This window comes from Gallus gallus, chromosome 15 (assembly GCF_016699485.2).
Source record: "Gallus gallus isolate bGalGal1 chromosome 15, bGalGal1.mat.broiler.GRCg7b, whole genome shotgun sequence".
Taxonomy (NCBI): domain Eukaryota; kingdom Metazoa; phylum Chordata; class Aves; order Galliformes; family Phasianidae; genus Gallus; species Gallus gallus.
Window position 1 is genome coordinate 3355121 of NC_052546.1, and position 18840 is coordinate 3373960.

The 18840-nt window shown below is 39.0% G+C and overlaps 1 protein-coding gene across 2 annotated transcripts; it reads right to left on the bottom strand.

The window, feature by feature from the left end:
- Positions 1 to 46: 46 nt before the first annotated feature.
- PIWIL1 (piwi like RNA-mediated gene silencing 1) lies at positions 47 to 18258 on the bottom strand. Of its 2 annotated transcripts, NM_001098852.2 has the most exons (21): positions 18086 to 18258; positions 17557 to 17642; positions 16133 to 16265; positions 15732 to 15857; positions 14014 to 14228; positions 12963 to 13084; positions 12264 to 12344; positions 11844 to 12041; positions 11347 to 11458; positions 9707 to 9827; positions 8149 to 8266; positions 7880 to 7994; positions 6846 to 7033; positions 6191 to 6263; positions 5691 to 5891; positions 5292 to 5395; positions 4468 to 4538; positions 3694 to 3847; positions 2678 to 2803; positions 1489 to 1636; positions 47 to 803 (listed from the first exon to the last, which is right to left on the bottom strand). In NM_001098852.2, exons 2-21 carry the CDS (start codon positions 17635 to 17637, stop codon positions 687 to 689), a joined length of 2604 nt encoding a protein of 867 aa, NP_001092322.1. In that variant the 5' UTR covers positions 17638 to 17642; positions 18086 to 18258; the 3' UTR covers positions 47 to 686. The 2 variants fall into 2 exon arrangements, with proteins under 2 accessions (NP_001092322.1, XP_046757079.1); XM_046901123.1 differs by lacking the exon at positions 18086 to 18258 and having other exon boundaries at positions 48 to 803; positions 17557 to 18035.
- Positions 18259 to 18840: the final 582 nt, after the last annotated feature.

Sequence of the window (18840 nt, forward strand, 5' to 3'; positions counted from 1 at the left end):
TGCTAGGGTCAGGCTTTACGTATGCAGAACAAATACACCTAACATGATCAAGGAAGCAGGATTACAATTTTATTTAGAATTTGCAAGGAAAAGTAACAAAGTTCACAAGTTAGTTTCAAAAAACAGCACTAATCCAAACACTTATGTCTCATCTAGTTTAACGGGATAGCTGGTAATACAACATCTGAAGTACTCCGTGTTTTCCCTTACAAATTAAGCCACTCCTGCTCAGTTACCAGCAAGAACCTTACAATTACAATCCGAACTGACACCTAAGCCCTTCCAATTACTGGAGCTGAAAAACCAAAAAGCCCTGTAAATAGCACAACTCTTTTTTTTTTTTTTCCCCCCTCTCAAGGCAGTGCTGACGTAGATACTGATGTTCCTTACAGGAAATCAAGAGAATGCTTATTAAATGAGAAAAGTAACGAACAATGTCAACCACAAAACTGAGTTCATTCACCTATGAATCTGTAGCAGTCTCTAACAATGTTTCCCTCTATGCAGTTGAATAAAGTCTTATTCAAAACACAGATCTGCTATCTTCAATCTTTTTCCCGCTACAGTGAAAATAAAAGTTCCACAACTGCATGGACCCCTGCTTGTGTCTCATGAAAACAAACCAACCAACCCAAACCACACTTCCACCTTCCCCAGAAAGGAACTTTTTTTTTTTTTTAAACCAATTAGAGATAGTAAAGTCTGTCTGAGAGCAACAGGTTTGGTTCTCTGTGAATGCTCTGACCCACAAGGAAAGCCAGTTTATGGGCATACTGGCAAGGAGCAGGTACTCTGATAACACCCTGCAGAAAGGGGGAGAAAAATAAAAGAATTACTTTTAATTACCAAAAGGAGTGCTGGAATTCACAAGTTTGACGATGCATGCATTCCCTACCATTTATGCAGATCTGTGAAACGCTGCTTACACTGAATGCATTAAGGAGGATTCTGTGCAAACAGATTCCCACCTCCATTCCGCTGCTCCCTCCAAGAAAGCTTCTCATACCTGTCTGTATTCTATGCTTTACCTCACTGAAGGTGGGACACATGAATGATGTTAATTACTTATCAGTGCTAAGACCGCACATGTAAAGAATGTTTCACACACGAGCTAACTCTGTGCTGACCTCATACAACAGAAGAGGCTCAAAGGGAAACAGATGAACACTTTTACCTTTACACAAATTATTTCTGCAGGTAACAATCATTCCAGTTTCACTTTTGATATAGAAGTTTGGGACAATACCCAAAACAGCAAGTAATTTCTAGTGACATTAAGGATCTCTTCAATCTTCAAACTTCAGATAGATCAGGCAGTTGTAAAAGACTAGTTCTCTGATAGCCACTCTAGGCCAATATGCACATTTGCAAACATTTTGCATTTGCACTGGTGTTTTACAGATACCTTTCTCTACCTTCCTGCAGGTTGTTACAACAAAGAGATGCTCAGTATAAGAAAAATTATCCTTTCTCCAAGGAAATACTTACCGACCAGTTATAGTACATGTGGCAAAGTTTGTAGGTTAAACGTTGTACATGATCTGGTTTCAGTTTGCTAGTGTCATACACTACGTTATAATGAGTGGGTGCGACACAACCATTTCTCACTGCCTGACTCACAATAAAGAAATCATACCTGTAATAGAAGAAACATAACCCACAAGTCTGGTTTTCTTAAAAAGAATGGACGAACTTCTCCTGCTAAACCCCAAAGCATGCATTTACTTTGGCCACAAAACAGTTCATTTCCCCTGTTCCTGAAAGGCTAGATCTTCAAGAACATAAATCATTTGAGTGTACGGAAATGGTCTGACGACCAAGAAGGTCTTATCCCTCCTGATGTGCAGCACCTGGCACATACATGTAGCTTATACTCCTCATTTGTGTACTGTTATTGCAGAAATGCTCCATTCTTCAAGAAAAATATCATCCTTTTCAGAAGAAATACCTGCTGGCCACAGTACACGCGCAGTACTAGAGAGCACTGGTGGTAAAATACAGAAAACAAAAGGCAAAACTGCATTCTCTCCTATGTGCTTCAGCATCCCTTGATCAAATCTATTTGTACAAATTGTACAAATTCGACAAATCGTACCATTCTGAGCAACCTCTGCATTTTAATCAGTACCTGACCAAAGCTCCATGCAGTCTAACTTGCAAAAATGGAAAAGTAAATAAGTCTAACAAGATGCATCTGTGTGTTTTATCTGACCACACACAACTGTGCTGTTCTGAAGTATTTTTCTAGCAATTTCTCAACCAACAGCCAAAAAAAATTTCCAAGGTTTGCTTATAAAAGTGACAACATTTAAGCCCAATGCCAAAAACTACAGCCAGACAGAATTTAGTTTCAGACAAGGACATTTAAACAATGCTATTAACAGTCACTCAGTACTCAACCTTTAAAATAAATAAATAAATAAATCGGGAAACGCACTAAAAACTAAAACTTATACGCTTAGAACATGTGTAATACTATCATATATGTGACAAGTGCATATTAAAATACTGCAGATTAAGTTAATAAAACCTAAACGTGCTCATTTCACACTAGGACATCATGTCAAAATGGGCACATATGTGAGAAGTATTCTACTTGATCCCACAGTCCATTTAATATTGGATATATTTATTTCATTATCAGGTTGCTAACAATGACAAGGATACCAGAACTTACCATTCTGGTCTGGTCACCTCTATATCAACGACAGTACCAGGGGGTGGGTTTTTAAGTCCTCCACCAGCCTGCGCAAAGAATCTGGTACTCACTCGTTTCTTCACAACGATCACAGTCAGTCTTGGACTAAAGTAAATAAGTAGAATTAAGAGAAAAGAAGAAAATAAGTAACTCAGTCCTGGAAAAAAGAAAAAAAACCCACAGTATTTCAGGAGCAGATTCTCTAGAGCTTCCAATTAGAAATAACTGGAGTTCTGCAGGACATCAATTACACAGAAAAGCCTCCATTAATTTAGATTAAATTAGACCTTATTTGTAACTTTAGATTTTCAGTTTCTGGTGCAACTTTGATACTATTTTCCACCAAATTTGTTTATATTTAGTTTCACTGGGAGACAAAATAGACCAAAGAAGTTCTCCTAAACACAAATTTGACTCTCTCCTTTATCTTTTATGGATAGAAGACACTGTGTTTTAATAGTATTATTGATAAAGAGCAAACCATTACAGAAATTAAACAGAGAAAGCACACACTTCAGTTTTGCCTGTTTATAATTGTTCTGTGTTCTGCCTGCCTGTTGTTTCAGGAAATACTTTCATCGTTCAGAGTAGATCAAGAAAGAGATCCGTCAAGTTAAGGAAATACTGTAGTAGGGAGCATTTAAAGCAGAATGGTGCAGAACTTAAGGACTGTCTTATTGCACAGTCACTTTCACTACTACTAAGAAAAACAGTTGGTGATTACCATATGCATCAAGAATGACTACAGAATATGTACACGTGTGCGTATGTTGTGCACTGAATACTCATGTGGTACATGTATTTTAAAGATTCCCTGTTAGATTACACATTTGGTACCTCAAATCAAGCAAACAACTGTCAGAAAAGCGGCTATATGAGCTCAAACAAAAATAAACAAAGATGAAAAGAATAAACATCTTCATTAGCAACTGCTCTTTGTATCCTGGACCACTTCTCTTGTGGTATGAGAAAAGGGCTACTAGAAATGGACTTACTTGTAGTCTTTACCAACAGTCTTCAAGCAATCCAGAAACTGAGGCACTTCATAGTTCACTAAAGTATTGAGCTGTCCATCTCCTACACCATCACGATACACAATAATACGAGAGGGCAAATACTTATTCCACTTGAACCATTCCCTTAGAGCAGCTTAAAAACAAAAATGAAAAGGCACTTCTGAATCTGCATTGTTAAGAAATAATGCTCCTAATAACCATTAAGAAAAATAAGCAGCAATCTCATGGTGATGCAGTGTGAACATATAAGAGCAAATCAATACTCCACTAGAAGTACTGTTCATTGCACCCACTGAATGTTTCAGGACTGCTGATTCAAAACAAATCCCTACCCTACAAGAAAGAAGGGAAAAAAAAACACATTATTTTAGAACTGTTGCTTCCACTTGTTCTGCAGGGTAACTTCCTTCATAGAGATGCTGAGGGGAAAAAGAAAAAAAAAAACAATAAAACTTGCTTATTTAAAGTAGAATTAGTTCTGATCTCCTTTAAATCTCACTCCTCTGAATCTTTCTTGATGCACACTGACAACAGTTATTAGCTATTGTTAGAAGATACAGGAATCAACAACAGAACGTACGAAAAATAGTACTGAACTTAAGCAATATTTTTTTAAAAAAGCAAACGTTAACACATTATCTAAGTAAAAGTTGGTAATGCTTCCTTTGAAGGCATGAAAACAGATGTCTTTTGAGGAAGGGAATTTGTCATTCCTTAACTCCTCTTCCAGTAGAGCAGAAAGCTTTCCCTTACTTTGCAAGCAGGCTTTGAGCCCATCCACAATTTCCTGCCCACGGCTTTGAACAACGCAGCGTGAAAACCACCTGTGAACAACAGAAAAAAGACAAGTTTTGAAGCATTTACTTCAATATATTATATATATTTATATATATATAAATATATATAAATATATATAAATATATATAAATATATATAAATATATATAAATATATATAAATATATATAAATATATATAAATATATATAAATATATATAAATATATATAAATATATATAAATATATATAAATATATATAAATATATATAAATATATATAAATATATATAAATATATATAAATATATATAAATATATATAAATATATATAAATATATATAAATATATATAAATATATATATATTTAACATGGCTATGACTACTCTCAGACTTTATGGTTACTACGGGTCAAGGCAGTCAAGCAGGAATTAGTGTATTATGTAGCGTAGTACTCCCCCTGCAGAACTCTTGTGGCAGACAAGTCCCTTAGCACCACATACAATTCCCTTCAATCAAAAAAAAATGTCATTCAAGTGAACTCAAGTGGGAGAAGAGCCTGTCCCCCTGACACCCCCCACGCACCCATCTGCTCTCACTGCCAAGGGCTCTGGAAAAAGGACAAAGCTATTCTTTAGCAGATGTAGTGCAAGGAAGAACTCACAAGTGAAGAAACTATTTCTATTCACAGATAATTGTTAGAAACACACAGTTAAACCAATTCATAGGCTTTCACAATGGCCTACCACATTCCAGCCTCTTCTCGGTTAAGATTCTAACTTTTTCTTTGGCATTCAAATCTTACCGTGTCATTTTTTCATTCAGGCTAGCCACAAATCCAGCAATTGACTGCTTTCCAGATAAAGTATCATGGTAACAATCAATGCCCACAATCATTAACTGCTTCAGCTTAAAAGGAATCAATACAAAACGTGTTAGCATGTGCAGACATGACAGAGCACCTATCATCTCCATTTTAAAATTTATCAAGATCAGGACTTAACCATACGCAGTTTCAGTTCACTTCACAAAAGCACAGACAATTCTTAGAACTACATCTCTTATGTGTAATTAAGCTTCATGCTTCTTGTCACAGACACAAAACAAACGAGAACAAGAGCACCTGATTTATTAAAAAATTGTTTTTGCAAAAATAAGACTAAATAAAGAAAATAGCAATTAAAAAACAACAACAAACACTTACAGGGATCTCAACACTCCAGAGTTCTCCACCCATTTTACAGTTCATCTGCAAGGCAATTTTTGTCACTATGGCCAGAGCAGTCTGAGGCTTGCTTAAAGTACGAGCAACCACGCACTGACTTGGAATGGGACAATCCGTACATAGGTATTTCTTGATAGCATCATACTTATCCTTTCGGGTACTAGACAAAATACAAACTACCTTTGAAGGGAAAAAAAGTTATTAAGAAGCTGAATTCTCAGATTTACATAGCAGTTGTAGTTGTTTCAGAAAGTTTCTTACACTCAAGGAACAGTCAAATATCAATAGTGAAAGAGCTACAAGCACAAAGGCTCTTTAAGCAGAAGGCTAGTGCTATGTGCATTGGAGTTTGAACAGGACTATGAGTGGGCATACAGGAGATGGTAGATATCCTTGAGCCAAGGGTTTTATTTCTGAGAATTAATCCACTAGTCTAAAAATACAAATTAGAGATTAACATGCTTTGAAGTTATACATACTATGTTTGTGTCCGGAGTAATACTTTGTTGCAAAACCCTTAAATAAGCTTCTGTTCTATCATCCACTTCAATCCTGAAAGGAGGAGAAATGTTTTGTTTTTCATCCTGTAAGTATTAATAGTTCTAACAGCTACTGAAACCTCAAGCAAAAACAAATACCCATTACACATCAGCACAGTATTACATGCCATAATTATAGCTGTAAACATGTAACATTTCTACCTTCTGATTACTAAGAAATCCCTCCCTTAGGCTTCCACCAGCGATTAGAGATAAAGTTTAAAACAAGAACAAACATTCAGTGCTATCTGTAAAGATGATAAATCAAGATCTGGTGAAGGCCGACATTAAAACATACATTCCTTCCTGTATTACACAAGTCCATCTGAGAACGTTCTGCTCAATGATCAGATGACTAATGCTGTTTGACTTCAGCATGCCTCAGCCCCACCGAGAAAGCTTCCACAAAGAGAAGTATGAGTAAGGAACATCACTTACTTGAGCAATCTGCAGAACCTGCAAACTGAAAGGAACTTCTTTTTTAAATTAAAATCTTTCAGCAGAAGTTACTATCTTATTTACCAAACCAATCACGTTAACAGGTAGACCTTACTAAAAATAAAGTTATTTTCCATCAGACTTCTAACATACTTACATGGTTGCCTTGTTCATTCTGATTCCCATAGATGGTGTGACTTTAAACAGATTCTGAAGTAACATATTAGCAGCATCATAGTTGCGCCGTGTGTATATCAGTAACCAGTTGTCCAAAGGCTTTGCATGGATTAAGGGAGCTACCCTGGTTTCCCGTGACCAATCAGCAAACTGAGGATTGTAATCAAACTGTAAATAACAAGTGGGAGAGAAACACCACTTTATCAAACACTTCAAAGACAGACTGCAAACACATTTGCCTAGAACATACAGAAGTACTCTCGTGTTGTGGGTGTGGCCTTTTTTCTACTAATGTCACTCAGACATCAGCAGAGCTTTATCTAAATCTTTCAAGGCATCCTACATTCCTTGAATGTTTCCCTCATTTTAAGTCACTACTCGCTGCGCAGGCTTCGGCTGGATAGAGCTATAAAGCTATTCATGTATTAACATATATTTTCCCCAGATAGAAGGTATAAGATATTTTCAAGATGAAAAAAATGCCTTGCTAAGTACTGTTAAAAAATATTCTATCTAGCATCCATTGAAAACCATCAAATCCTTTGTGGCACAGACTATTACAAACCAAACATTGTCTTACGGCAATTCACAATTTAATGGAATCTCATTTATTCTTATTAATTATTATCTTATTATTATCTTATTAAAGATTCACCCAACTTGGAGTGAATAGATTCTGTGTGTGTTCTGTCCACGGAACGACTTATGGCTTTTCATTTGAAAGGCTTGAAAACTTCATTTGAAAACTAACTACAAACAACTGTATTCTACTTTTGTATCTGAAAGCACTTTGTTCAGACAGAAGGGACTGTTTTGCAAGGATGACAACTGGAATGCAAGCCAAGCATTTTTAAACAGAACTTGTGGACAATCTGAGAAGTTTTAAAACATATCGACAGTGACTTGCGTGCAATTTTCTCTCACAGTCCTTCCTCCAACAAGTAGCATTTCATCCTTTAAGAACTTGCTTCACTGGTGACAGATCCAGAAAATTTTAGAAGTTGATTTATTTACCACATTTCCTGCTTGAAGGATCTTTTCTGCTTGAACAACTCTTCCCGTAAAGGACAGTAAGCTAGAATCAAAGCTTAAACCCCAGTCCCGGAGTTCCTTCTGAACACATTCATCTCTGTTCAAAAACAGCATTTCAATTAAAACAAGTTCATTCTTGCTGAGACTTATTTTTTTTTTTTAAAGTAAGATTTACCAAAATTTTGCAAGAAATAAGTTTGTCGTGAAAAATGTGTATGACAAGAAGTACAGGAGGTACCCAGGTAACATACTTTTTCATGCAGTCAACAAGCTTTCCAATTTCACGTTGTCTTTGCTCAGGTGAAAGTCGTGTATGAACAGCCAAGTCTTTCATCATGTTAAAATCATTCCTCATCTTCTCAGTTAATCCTGTCAATAACAAAAACAGATTAGACTAAAGAGTAAGAAAACTCTGAAGTCTATAACTGTAAGTGAACTGACGAGGAAAAACTCCAAGCTGCGTTAGTTGAAAAAGTATAACTGAGTACACAGCCATGAGACATAACTATTAGTATGCAGTAATTAATGTTATGTAAAGCATTTTAGTGCTTGTTTGCACTAAATTGTGAGAATACATCCCATACCACTGTGCCTACTGATTTTTTTGTATATGACTGTACAGTATAGAAGTTCTGCTCTTTACTAACAACATATTTCTCTTCATTGTTTCCTCCCATATTACACGGGTTTAGTGAGAGTTCTCAGTCTCTGCAGTGTAAAAGCTCCTCAGTCTTTTCTTATTTTTAAAGCATGTTACTATTTAGACAACTTTACTATATTTTACAGTTTCCTTATTGCCCCCATTTGGTTTTCCTAAGGGCAAGCAAGCAAAAGGAAGTTTGCTAAGCAGATGAAAATTGAATCCCTACATTGGAAGAGACTCGTGCTAGTGTTAACAATTTCTGTCAGAACACCAGTGCTTTGAATTCATTTTCCCATGCAGCGAAGATTACCAGCACAGAATATATCAATAGTGCCAAAGTCCAGAAGAACCAGACATTGTCAAAAGAGCTTAACTCATTCATTTCGTAAGCAAAAGTAAACAAGGTTAAATTCCCAACCTGCTGAACACAGTGGGGTCAGCTTCACACTCTCAAGTTCAACATTAAAAAACCAGACTTCCATAATATCATTATACCAAGCCTTCTTAAAGATCTATAGGACTGTCTTTAAGCTTTCTTTGCTAAGTTCTATCATTAAATTTCGATGCTCAGTAATCCCTTCCGGGTAGCACTGTCTCTTCATTTTCTGCCAGTGAGACTTCCCAGGTCATTGTGTAAGATAGGCACAGCTGTTGTACTGATCCATGATCAAAACATAAGCTGAATTCTAACGTGAATTAATGGATGGGCTTTTAGTATTTGCTACAAGCTCAGGAGCTATTTAAGGACAAGGAAGGTACCCCACAGGCCAGGAGAGCTGACTAGGATGTCACAGCTGACAGTGAAGTCTCCTAGTCAAAGTACTACGTTTTTATTCAGAACTTGAAACTGAACAACTTGCTAACCAACCTAGAACTGGTGGAATTCACGTGCAATTCTTGGACTTCAGGTGAGGTATCTGCAGCAGTTACCAGACCTCCACACAATAAACATTTTCCTCCTATGCCTGCCCAGGAAACAGTCAAAACCGCATCCTGCCACTACAAAGGGGTTCAAGGCCTTTAGTGAGGTCCAAAAAGTCTCCCCAAAAGAAAGAACAGCCACCACCACAGCAGCATATCTATAATGGAAGCTGTCAAAATACCAGTTGCAGTGAGAGGCATGGTTTGACAGATGCCGCAATATGAAGAAACTACTGCTAAAGTACCTGTTAGGTAGCACAGCTCTGGGATTAGAACCACAGGTCCTACCGTCACATTTCCTCTCTTCCTCCGATACTGACTGATCAAGACAGGCTGGTTCAAGTCACTGATATCTTGGTTATATTGCTGTATTAGAAATATATATTGTATGCGAGACTATTCAAAATAAACACTAAGTTTTCTTAATGCTTATTTCAGAAAATTTATTTTAAGAGAAAAGAAAAAAAAAACAGCCATCAACTTTTTTTTTCCCCCCTCCAATTTACACGTTAACTTAGGGGAAGTTGTTTTCATCAGAAAAAGCCACACAAGGAAGCACTGTTCTCTCCAATATTAGTGAGATCAGGTTATTAATTTATAAGATATTGACTTGCAAGAGACAACAGAAACAGTCCTGCCTAGCTTGAGGCAATACCACCCAAAGTAACACCCAATTCAAGATTAGGATGCTCACTTCAGTTAGTTAATGGACAAGGTTCCTATCCTTAGAGCAATTAAATTCAATACATCCAGTGAATCAAACAAGATTCCTCACAAGTCTGAAATTCAACCCTCCTGCAACTTTTCTGTGCATCTGGCAAGAGTTGGTCTGTTTAGCAGTCACTAATTTAATTTAGACAGGAAAAAAAAAGCTGACAGCAAAACATACTTCACAATTTAACTCTTTCTTATTCCTAAAGAGAAAAAAAAAATACCATCTAAAAAACAAAAGAGTGAGATGATAGCAAAGGCTTGAAGGGAAAGAAAACTTATCCTAGTTTATAGATGGAGTTTAGAAGAACATGTGTTTTCTTCTTTATGAGTCTAAGTAGACAATATCCACTGGCATTCCTTCATCCAGCAGGCCAGTCACTCATCATGGAAACTTATCACACGAGTCAAGCATGCCTTAATGAGTTCCTCGTCATTCATGTTAGAGAGTTACTAGAAAGTTTGCAGAATTAGCTTCTCCAATACCCTCCCAGGGACTGAGGTGAGGCTGACCTGCCTGTAGTTCCTTGCAACCTTCTCCTAGCCCTAATTCAAGAAAGTGATGTTCACTTCCCTCCAGAACCTGGGCATTTTTTCCAACTATCACAGTCAGATTACTGAGAGGCCGCACAGTATCATCAGGCAGCTGTCTCAGAACTTGTGGGTGCAACCCAGTGACCTGATCCTCTTCTACCAAAAGTAGACTTTCCTTGTTCCAAACATTCCTCCATTTTTTTTCTGCAACCTGAGACTCCTGAAGGCCAGTCCTCATAATGAAGACTGAAAAAAAGGCTGCGTTTGGTAACTCAGCATTTCTTGTTACCTTTTATATACCTCACAACGTTTAACTGCAATTGGGCTTCCACTTTCCTAACCTCATTCCTGCACGCTGGGACACTCTCTATTGACTCCAGCTTGCTTGTCCTTGCTTCTACTCTCTGTATACTTCCTTTCTGTGTTTGAGTTTTGCCAGGAGCTCCCTGTTCCCCCTCCTGGCCTTATTGTACAATTTCCTATTCTTTGAGATGGACCACTAATGCTGAACTCACGCTGAGTAAACATTTACTTCATTCAGATTACAAAGTATTAAAGTCAACTGCATCAGCTCCCAGCAATGCTCTAAAATTCCAAATTCAAGCATACCACACAAACTGACACATAAAAGTTTCCATACCCTTTTGTAGTAGTCTATATAGCTGATTTCAGAGCCATCTGCTCGTCTAAAAGTACACTGTGGATTGGCATCCCAGTCGATGTCATCAACTCTGTATGTTCTGTTATTGTACCTGAATAAACCATTTCATCAGTTTTTGGGGGGTTTTATTTATTTATTTATTTTTAATCATTAACTAAACTACAAATGAAACAAAACTATGAAGAAAAAATTAATGGCAATGCTCATATAAGTTGGAAGTTTTGCTCATATGAGCAGCAGTAACTACAACTTTCCTCTTCTAACAGGTATCAATTCTACTAAAGCTACACTGCACACCAAATGAAAACAGACCTAATCCAATATGCATTTCCAGCTTTTGTAAATGCTGTCACCTCAGTTACTTTGCTAATGGGATAAATTTTTTTGGTTTCCAATACCTCACTGTATTCTTCAGGACATGGACCACAAACAAACAAACAAAAACAGATCTCTTAGAAGATTCCAAAGAGACTTACTTCGTAAGAACAATTACACCTATCAGCTCCTTTGCACAGGCATCTCTAAATCTTCTCTCTTCAACCTGTTCATAGAGACTGTACATAAAATCCAAAACTGTTTCACTACGAAGAATCTTATGGCTCACATCTGCACATAACATAATGCTCTCCTCATACTGGAGAATAGAACTTGTGAAGCCTGGCCAAACCATCAACCTATCAAAAGGGAACAAACATAATAATAACAGCTTGAATATAATAACAGAATACGCACTGCTAAAGAGTGATCAGATGTTACACACAGAGGAACATTCGGCAAGGAGGTCTCATGCTCCTTGGGAATAATGTTTTTTACATCTATGACTTTACTGTAAGATAAACAACTGGAGCAACACTGAAAAATCATTCTCCCTCTCTCGGGTGTCCATTTTGACAAACCTGTGATTAGGGATGCTGACTGGGTCCTTAGGGTTGTAATAGTTACGTCCAATTTGCTGAAAATTCATCATCTTCAGAAGCCTGGAAGTTGAAATAAAGTTATCATTTACCATTATTATTTATCAAACTATCCATGGTCCCACCTCTCATACAACTGTTTCCATTCATGGTCCAGAACTACTTTTTGCTTTAACAGGCAAATCCACACACAGAAGAAGAGGGCAGGGAAGGGGCTAACTGCCTAGATGAACGAGCACTGTAGTGTGAATCTACCTGCACAGGGAAAAGGCATAACCTAATTTTACACTAACATGTACCCAAAAACACCAGAATCATAGAATGGTTTGGATTGGAAAGGACCTTGAAGACCATCCAATTCAAATCCTCTGCATGGGCAGGGCCGCCAAGCACCTGCTCAGAGCCCCACCCAAACCAGCCTTGAGCACCTCCAAGGATGGGATACCAACAGCTTCTCTAAGCAACCAGTTTCAGTCCCTCAACACCAATGCACATCACAGTGTGCATGCAGCCACAAGCTATAACGTTACCAGGTGTGGCTGGCCACACAGAGATGGTAGCTACAAAGGCTTGAAAGTTTACATTTATCATACTGATCTGCAAGCCACTCTTTGGAAACAAAACATTAAGCCAGGTATTTTTCAAATCACTTCTTGCAAAGACAAAGCTGGGCAAGCAAACCTTCTAAAAATGATGTTGTAAAACTGCAGACATGTAGGTGAAGTAGGTGGTAATTCATTAGTCAATGTGATCGTGATCCTCACATCTTCTCCATTTCGGGTCTTAGAATATACTTCAGTAACCTGAAAAAGGTGAACTTTATTAATAAAACTAAAGGCAAACAGGCTATACCTAGACTTCTCTTCATTAATATCAGATTGTACCAGCATATTAAAATCTTAATTAATAACCTTGAGACTCTGCGAAAACAGGAACTGGATTTCCCACTATGACTGCAAACTGCAGCCTAGAACGGTTGGTTTGCTTGGGTGAAAGACAGAATGGGGGCTATCCCCAAGGCATCTTGTGGAAGATACTGGGGGGCAGAGACAAACATTAAAGCACATGGGAGTAAGAAGCTTCCCTCCTTCACTCCAGACTCTTGTCCCCTGCCTTTATTAATGCCATTGGTCACACTCAGTCCCTTCAACAAAACAGAGGCAGAGCCAGCTGGTACAGTCAGCACTTTCCCCTCTGTTGCTCCTTTCTTCTCACGCTTCCACTACTCAGACTTTTCTTCCCCCTATTCTTTACCATGCTTTCATAGAAGTGCCACCAGCTCTGCTGACAGGCTCAACATTGGTCTGCTGCAGCTGGAAACATCTGTATGTAACAGGGCAGACATGAACTCTTCCCACAGGGACAACCCCAGAGCAGCCCCCAGCTACTAAAACCTTACTACATATACCGAGTACATCCACCCTTTCCAGTACAGTGGATGTCAGAACATGCAAATTACAAGAAGGTCCAAGCAGAAAGACATCTGATGGAAAAACAGTCTGTACTACCTGCTTCTCGGCAGATGAGTATGCCAGTCTGCAGAGTCTGAGCATTAGAATCAAAAGTTTATTACCAAATTTCTCTATGGAAACAAATTATACTATTATATTCAATTTAACTAAATGTTGCTCCTGAGACATCTATTCTTTAAGTTCAACCAGTCTAGTAAGAAACAAGAAACTTCACAAAACACAAGCCAAAAGAAAAGCAAGACAGTATTCTCGTATCACACCTTATTTGGCAGTCTTTTTGGCAAGAATAATATTGATCCATCAAATGCATGCGTTTTTCCAATTAGGTCTTCATGCTGAAAGAGCAAACCTGATCGAAGACGGCGTGCTTCCATCTCAGGATTATAGTCTACATGGTATTGATATAAAGCCCATTGGGGTCGAGATGTGAGACGAAAAAAATTTGCAATTAATTTTATCATAGCACCTGAAGAGCCTAAAATGAGAAACAAACACATCAGTAGTTGCAAAAGCTTTACCATTCTATAGTATTTTAATAATATTTTTAAATTTTTCAAAGTTAAGCCATACATACAGTTACATTCAGCAACCACCCTACAACAGTAACATTTATAGAAGTTATTTCACGTGCATAGCATTATTACAGTCACCAGAGATTTTTATAATTCCTTTGTCCCTAAGGAAAACTCTTACATCAAAGGAGGTAAGCATTCACATCAGTAACTTAACCTCCTAAGAGGCAGCTACTATATACTACAGGGATGAACTGCCACCAAAACACAAATGGACAAATTACTTTTTTTTTGTGAATCATAAACACTGAACAGGAACTAACACAAGCACCAACCAGCGTGGATGTACACTTTCCCATTCATACATGAAGAGATAACATTTCTTTTGATATCTCAAAATTTAAAAATAAAAACAATACACAGTAAGAACGAGCTCCAGGTCACATTTTTTCCCCACTTTTTTTTTTTTTTTTTCCAAGTTTCAATTCATTTCAGTTTCTTTTAGACTTAAAAAAAAAAAAAAAAACACAAGCATAATAATAATTTTTAAAAGCACACTGCAGCCAGTAAGGATTATGCACTTGCATTTGACTTAGATCACCCATTTTTCCTATCTGAAATGTAACACCTCAGATGGAAACAAAAAGTCCTACAAAGCACATTCATTCTACCAGAAAACTGTACAAAAGTACAAAGAGAAAACAAAAGGCCAGCAATACAGCTGCCTAGGTACAGCAAACCGTGATCTAGTTGCATCAGCAGAACTATGAATAAAAAAAATACAGATAAGAGCTACTCTGCTTCTGGCCCAAGGTGACTTGAGCAGAATTACATCCCACCATTGCTGGACCTGTGGATCATTCAGTTAGCACAGACTGCTACAGGTGCAGTTCTACTGCTGTGCTATCTCTTAGTTTTATATTGCAAGAGACTCTATTATCAGCACAGAACTGTAGGACAGTAGTGTAGAAATGAGATGGGACCACTACGCAGCCCGCTTCTACTTATTTTCACATGACTTCATCTTAAGGGAAGAAGTTAATTACCTTCTACTTAAACTAAACTGTTTCTTCAGAAGAGGTCTCAAATTGCACATTTTTTGCAGGAGATCTTTACAAGTTTGTTCAAGTGTGTTATGAACCCAAATGTCTATAAGCAAACCTATAGAGTCCTGCAATGCAGTGCTGCTTGCAGAAGTGGACATCAGGAACATACACTGACTACCACTTATGTCTGAATCCCTGTAATTTAAATGCTACGCAACATCTGTCACACATCATCTTACCATTCCTCTTCAGGTAACAGAAACAACTCATATCTTTTTCTAGCACATAATAAGGACTTTTTTTATTTTTTTATTTTTTTTTTAAACTTTGCTCCCAAGGGCATGCTAAAAGCAGAAGGAAAGCAAATCTACTGTTTATTTCAACTTGGTTATATTTGTTTATAATCTAACCTGGACATACCAGTTTTTGATTCTCTAACGTGTTCTATGGCTTGTCGAGTATTTACCCCGAGGTCATGGAAATCCCGACGACGTCCGCCCCTATCTGCTAAAGACAGTTCCTGAAACCCTGCTGAAATCTGTAATCCTGTTGTTTTGAGACAGAGGAAAAGAATCTTAGTTATTTACTGTTTTGATAAAGAAGATGATGTTCTGTTCAAGCTCTACTACAGTTAGCTCTCAGAAGTGCCGGTTCAGTTATGCTGCACATTAGAATGACAACATTATCATCACAAGGTAAAAATGTAGTAACGGATGTTATTTTGAAAAGAATTAGAAATGCTGTATAACGAGCGCATTAACTGCACTCTCTTCAAAACATATGTTCTTGTGGGAAGTTAACTTTTTTTTCCTCCTTCTGACCTAGTGTCTTTGGAGCATCCTGAGGGCCTCTCTGTCGCCCACGGCCACCAGGTTCTTCTGTCAGTGGTGGAGGATGACATGGCTGCAGAGATTGCCGCTGTTCAGATGGATGACTTGGCAAAGTCTTTTGAGCCTGCAATAGTTGAGAACAACTTTTTCCAGTGCAACTGAAGAAATAGCGCTTTGGGTATGCAAAGCAAAGCCACTGATCAAGTTCAGAATATCCAAACACCCCAGTTTAGCAGTTGTACAATTTCTTTCCCCTGTATTAGGTACCAAGAGTTATTACTCTGTGCTTTCAATACTAAAACAAGAGGGTTTGGGATGATGCTCATTTAACAGCAGTAAATGTACACCTTCTCCCTCCAGGCCCCGCACAGAATCTCTGGACTACTCTCATTCTCAGGGTCTTCACTGATACTCCAAGTAAATGACTATTTTATAAAAACAGCTCTTCTAACTTTAGTGTTCAGTGTATATATAATATTAAAAAGCATCATGCTTGCACAAATACTTCAGTGTAAGCTGTACTAGCTCGAGATGTACTCCCTCCAGAAGTTCCCAGGGAAATGATAGAGATTTACTCTTTTTAGTGACTGCAAAACATGACTGTTAGCCACAAACAATCCTGCAATTCAGTTTAACACTGACCAGATAACCAGAGTCTGCCCCACAGGTATGGTTACTTATTCCCCAAGTTGAAAAATCAAGTTTACTATTTTAAGTACAAGCAAGCAACAGGCCAATATCAAGGATAATGACAAAACCTGAGCCAGAAAGCTGAAAGGCTCTGTCCTGCAACAAAGCAGATCCTCTTGCACTGTCATGCAACCTGCCAGCCTTTTCCTCCTGGAATTCCTATACCCCTTCAGTCCAGTTAGAACAATTCATTTGAATTTGTTCTCCCTGGTCTTCATATTCCTACCATGAACCAATACAAAGAGCCTAGCTCCATCTTCTTGACAACCTCCCTGAAGGCTGCAGTTTCCCCATTCGGAAAGGCTTCTCAGGAACTAGCCGTTACCCGCCCAGTTCCTCTTTCCTACTCCTGCAGCAGGAACAATCACAGGTTTGCCAGAAAGTCAGTTAGGGAGACCTCTGACCTCCTTCAACCTCACTAATTCTTTTTGATAAAAACCATGAGCAGAATCAACTTAGTGGTATTACGACGCCTCTGTATCAGTCCAGTGCCAAGGACAACAGGGGATCACCTAAAATTCAGCTTTCTTCTCCCTTCTGCAACCTTCTATACAATGACTTTGGAAACACTTCTGAAACTAAGCTTTGCAGAGGAAGACGCACCCAGTCTACACAGTATGAGTGCCAGCCTACAGAGAAGTTTCATTTAACACATACATACTGAAACAGTAAGCAGCAATAACATTTCAAAGCACAGCTGTGCTAACTGAAGAGAACCAACTTACAGATGCAGCTCCCACAGGAGGAATGGCAGCCTCCTGTCCTGGAGGTCTCCCTCTCGCTCTGGCTCTAGCTCTTCCTGTCATGTTCCCTTTGAAGACAAAGCACCCACAGCATTAGTGCTCAGTCTTCTGCTTCCCCCATCCTTACTCAAACGTGTTACAAGAAGCACTGTTTCATTTGCCCATCCAGTGTGGGTAATTAACAGCTCCTTACAGCCAAGCTGAAGCCTAACAGCGCAGCCCAGGCATTCTCAAGCTGTGAAGAAAAACAGCTGCACCGTAGAGCATGGCAGGAACTTCAAACTCTGAGCCCACCAACGCCACTTTGAAGTGACACTTACCAACACAATCCCGACTAATTCACTACATTATCAGCGGAGCAGCAAACGCTTTATTTGTAGCACACAGACACCCAAACGGCCCCTACAGACTGCCGGCTCCTCACGGAGCGCCCATCCCTTCGGACTCCGCCGTTCTCGGCCGCAAATCCTCTTCCTCCCCCCAACCAGCCCGGCCAAACCCTCAGCATTACCTCAGTCACAAAGCGACGCCGCTCCAGCGACAAACGGGAGACCGCCGTCTCCACAACGCCACACGTCTACCTCCTCGCCGGGCCCCCCGGACCACAAAAACCCGCGACCAACGACCGTCGCCGCCGCCTCCCTCAGGCCCGCCCTGCGGAACTCTCTTCAGCCTGCACGCGCTAGCGAGCTAAAGCGGGAACGCACGGAGCCCTCTGATTGGCTCCCGAAGGCCGAGAGCTGCCGAAGAGTGCCGACGGGGGCCGACGGGGGCTGCTGGCCGCAGCGGGCAGAGCCGAGGGCTGTGTGCCCGGCGCGGGCGTTTCGCCTCGTGGCACGGCCTGCGGAACGAGCGGCCGTTGAAGGCTTTTGTAGCTTTTGTGAGGGAGTTTTCCTGCTCGATAGGATTCCATTCTCGCTCCAGATCTTGCTTGAAAAATATATGTGAGTTAACCAGAAGGTGGAGTAATAAAACAAGAAATGAAAGCTGTTTCTGTGAAGGGTTGCGTTTGTCAGTAGAGTTTACAAAGCTGCCGTTAAAACTTGTTGCTCTGTTCCAGACATGCACAGAATGCGGACAAAAATAGACACGAATGAGTTTAAATATACTCTGTGTAGAAGCAATTGGAAGGGAGGACTGGACACAATCCAATTAAGCATCAACAATTAAGAACACGCAAGCAATCATCCCTGCATTGAGAGATGTCCTTCAGCAGACAACCATCCAACTGAAAAAAAAAAAAAAAAGCCTTTTCCTAATTAGCAA

Excerpts from the sequence above, each read along its gene's own strand:
- PIWIL1 (NM_001098852.2), bottom strand. The coding sequence starts at position 17,637 with ATGACAGGAAGAGCTAGAGCCAGAGCGAGAGGGAGACCTCCAGGACAG. Across the intron at positions 12,042-12,263 it reads GTCAGCATCCCTAATCACAG|GTTGATGGTTTGGCCAGGCT; the intron begins GTTTGTCAAAAT and ends CCCTTTTGATAG. Across the intron at positions 8,267-9,706 it reads AGAGCTGTGCTACCTAACAG|GATTAACTGAGAAGATGAGG; the intron begins GTACTTTAGCAG and ends TGTTATTGACAG.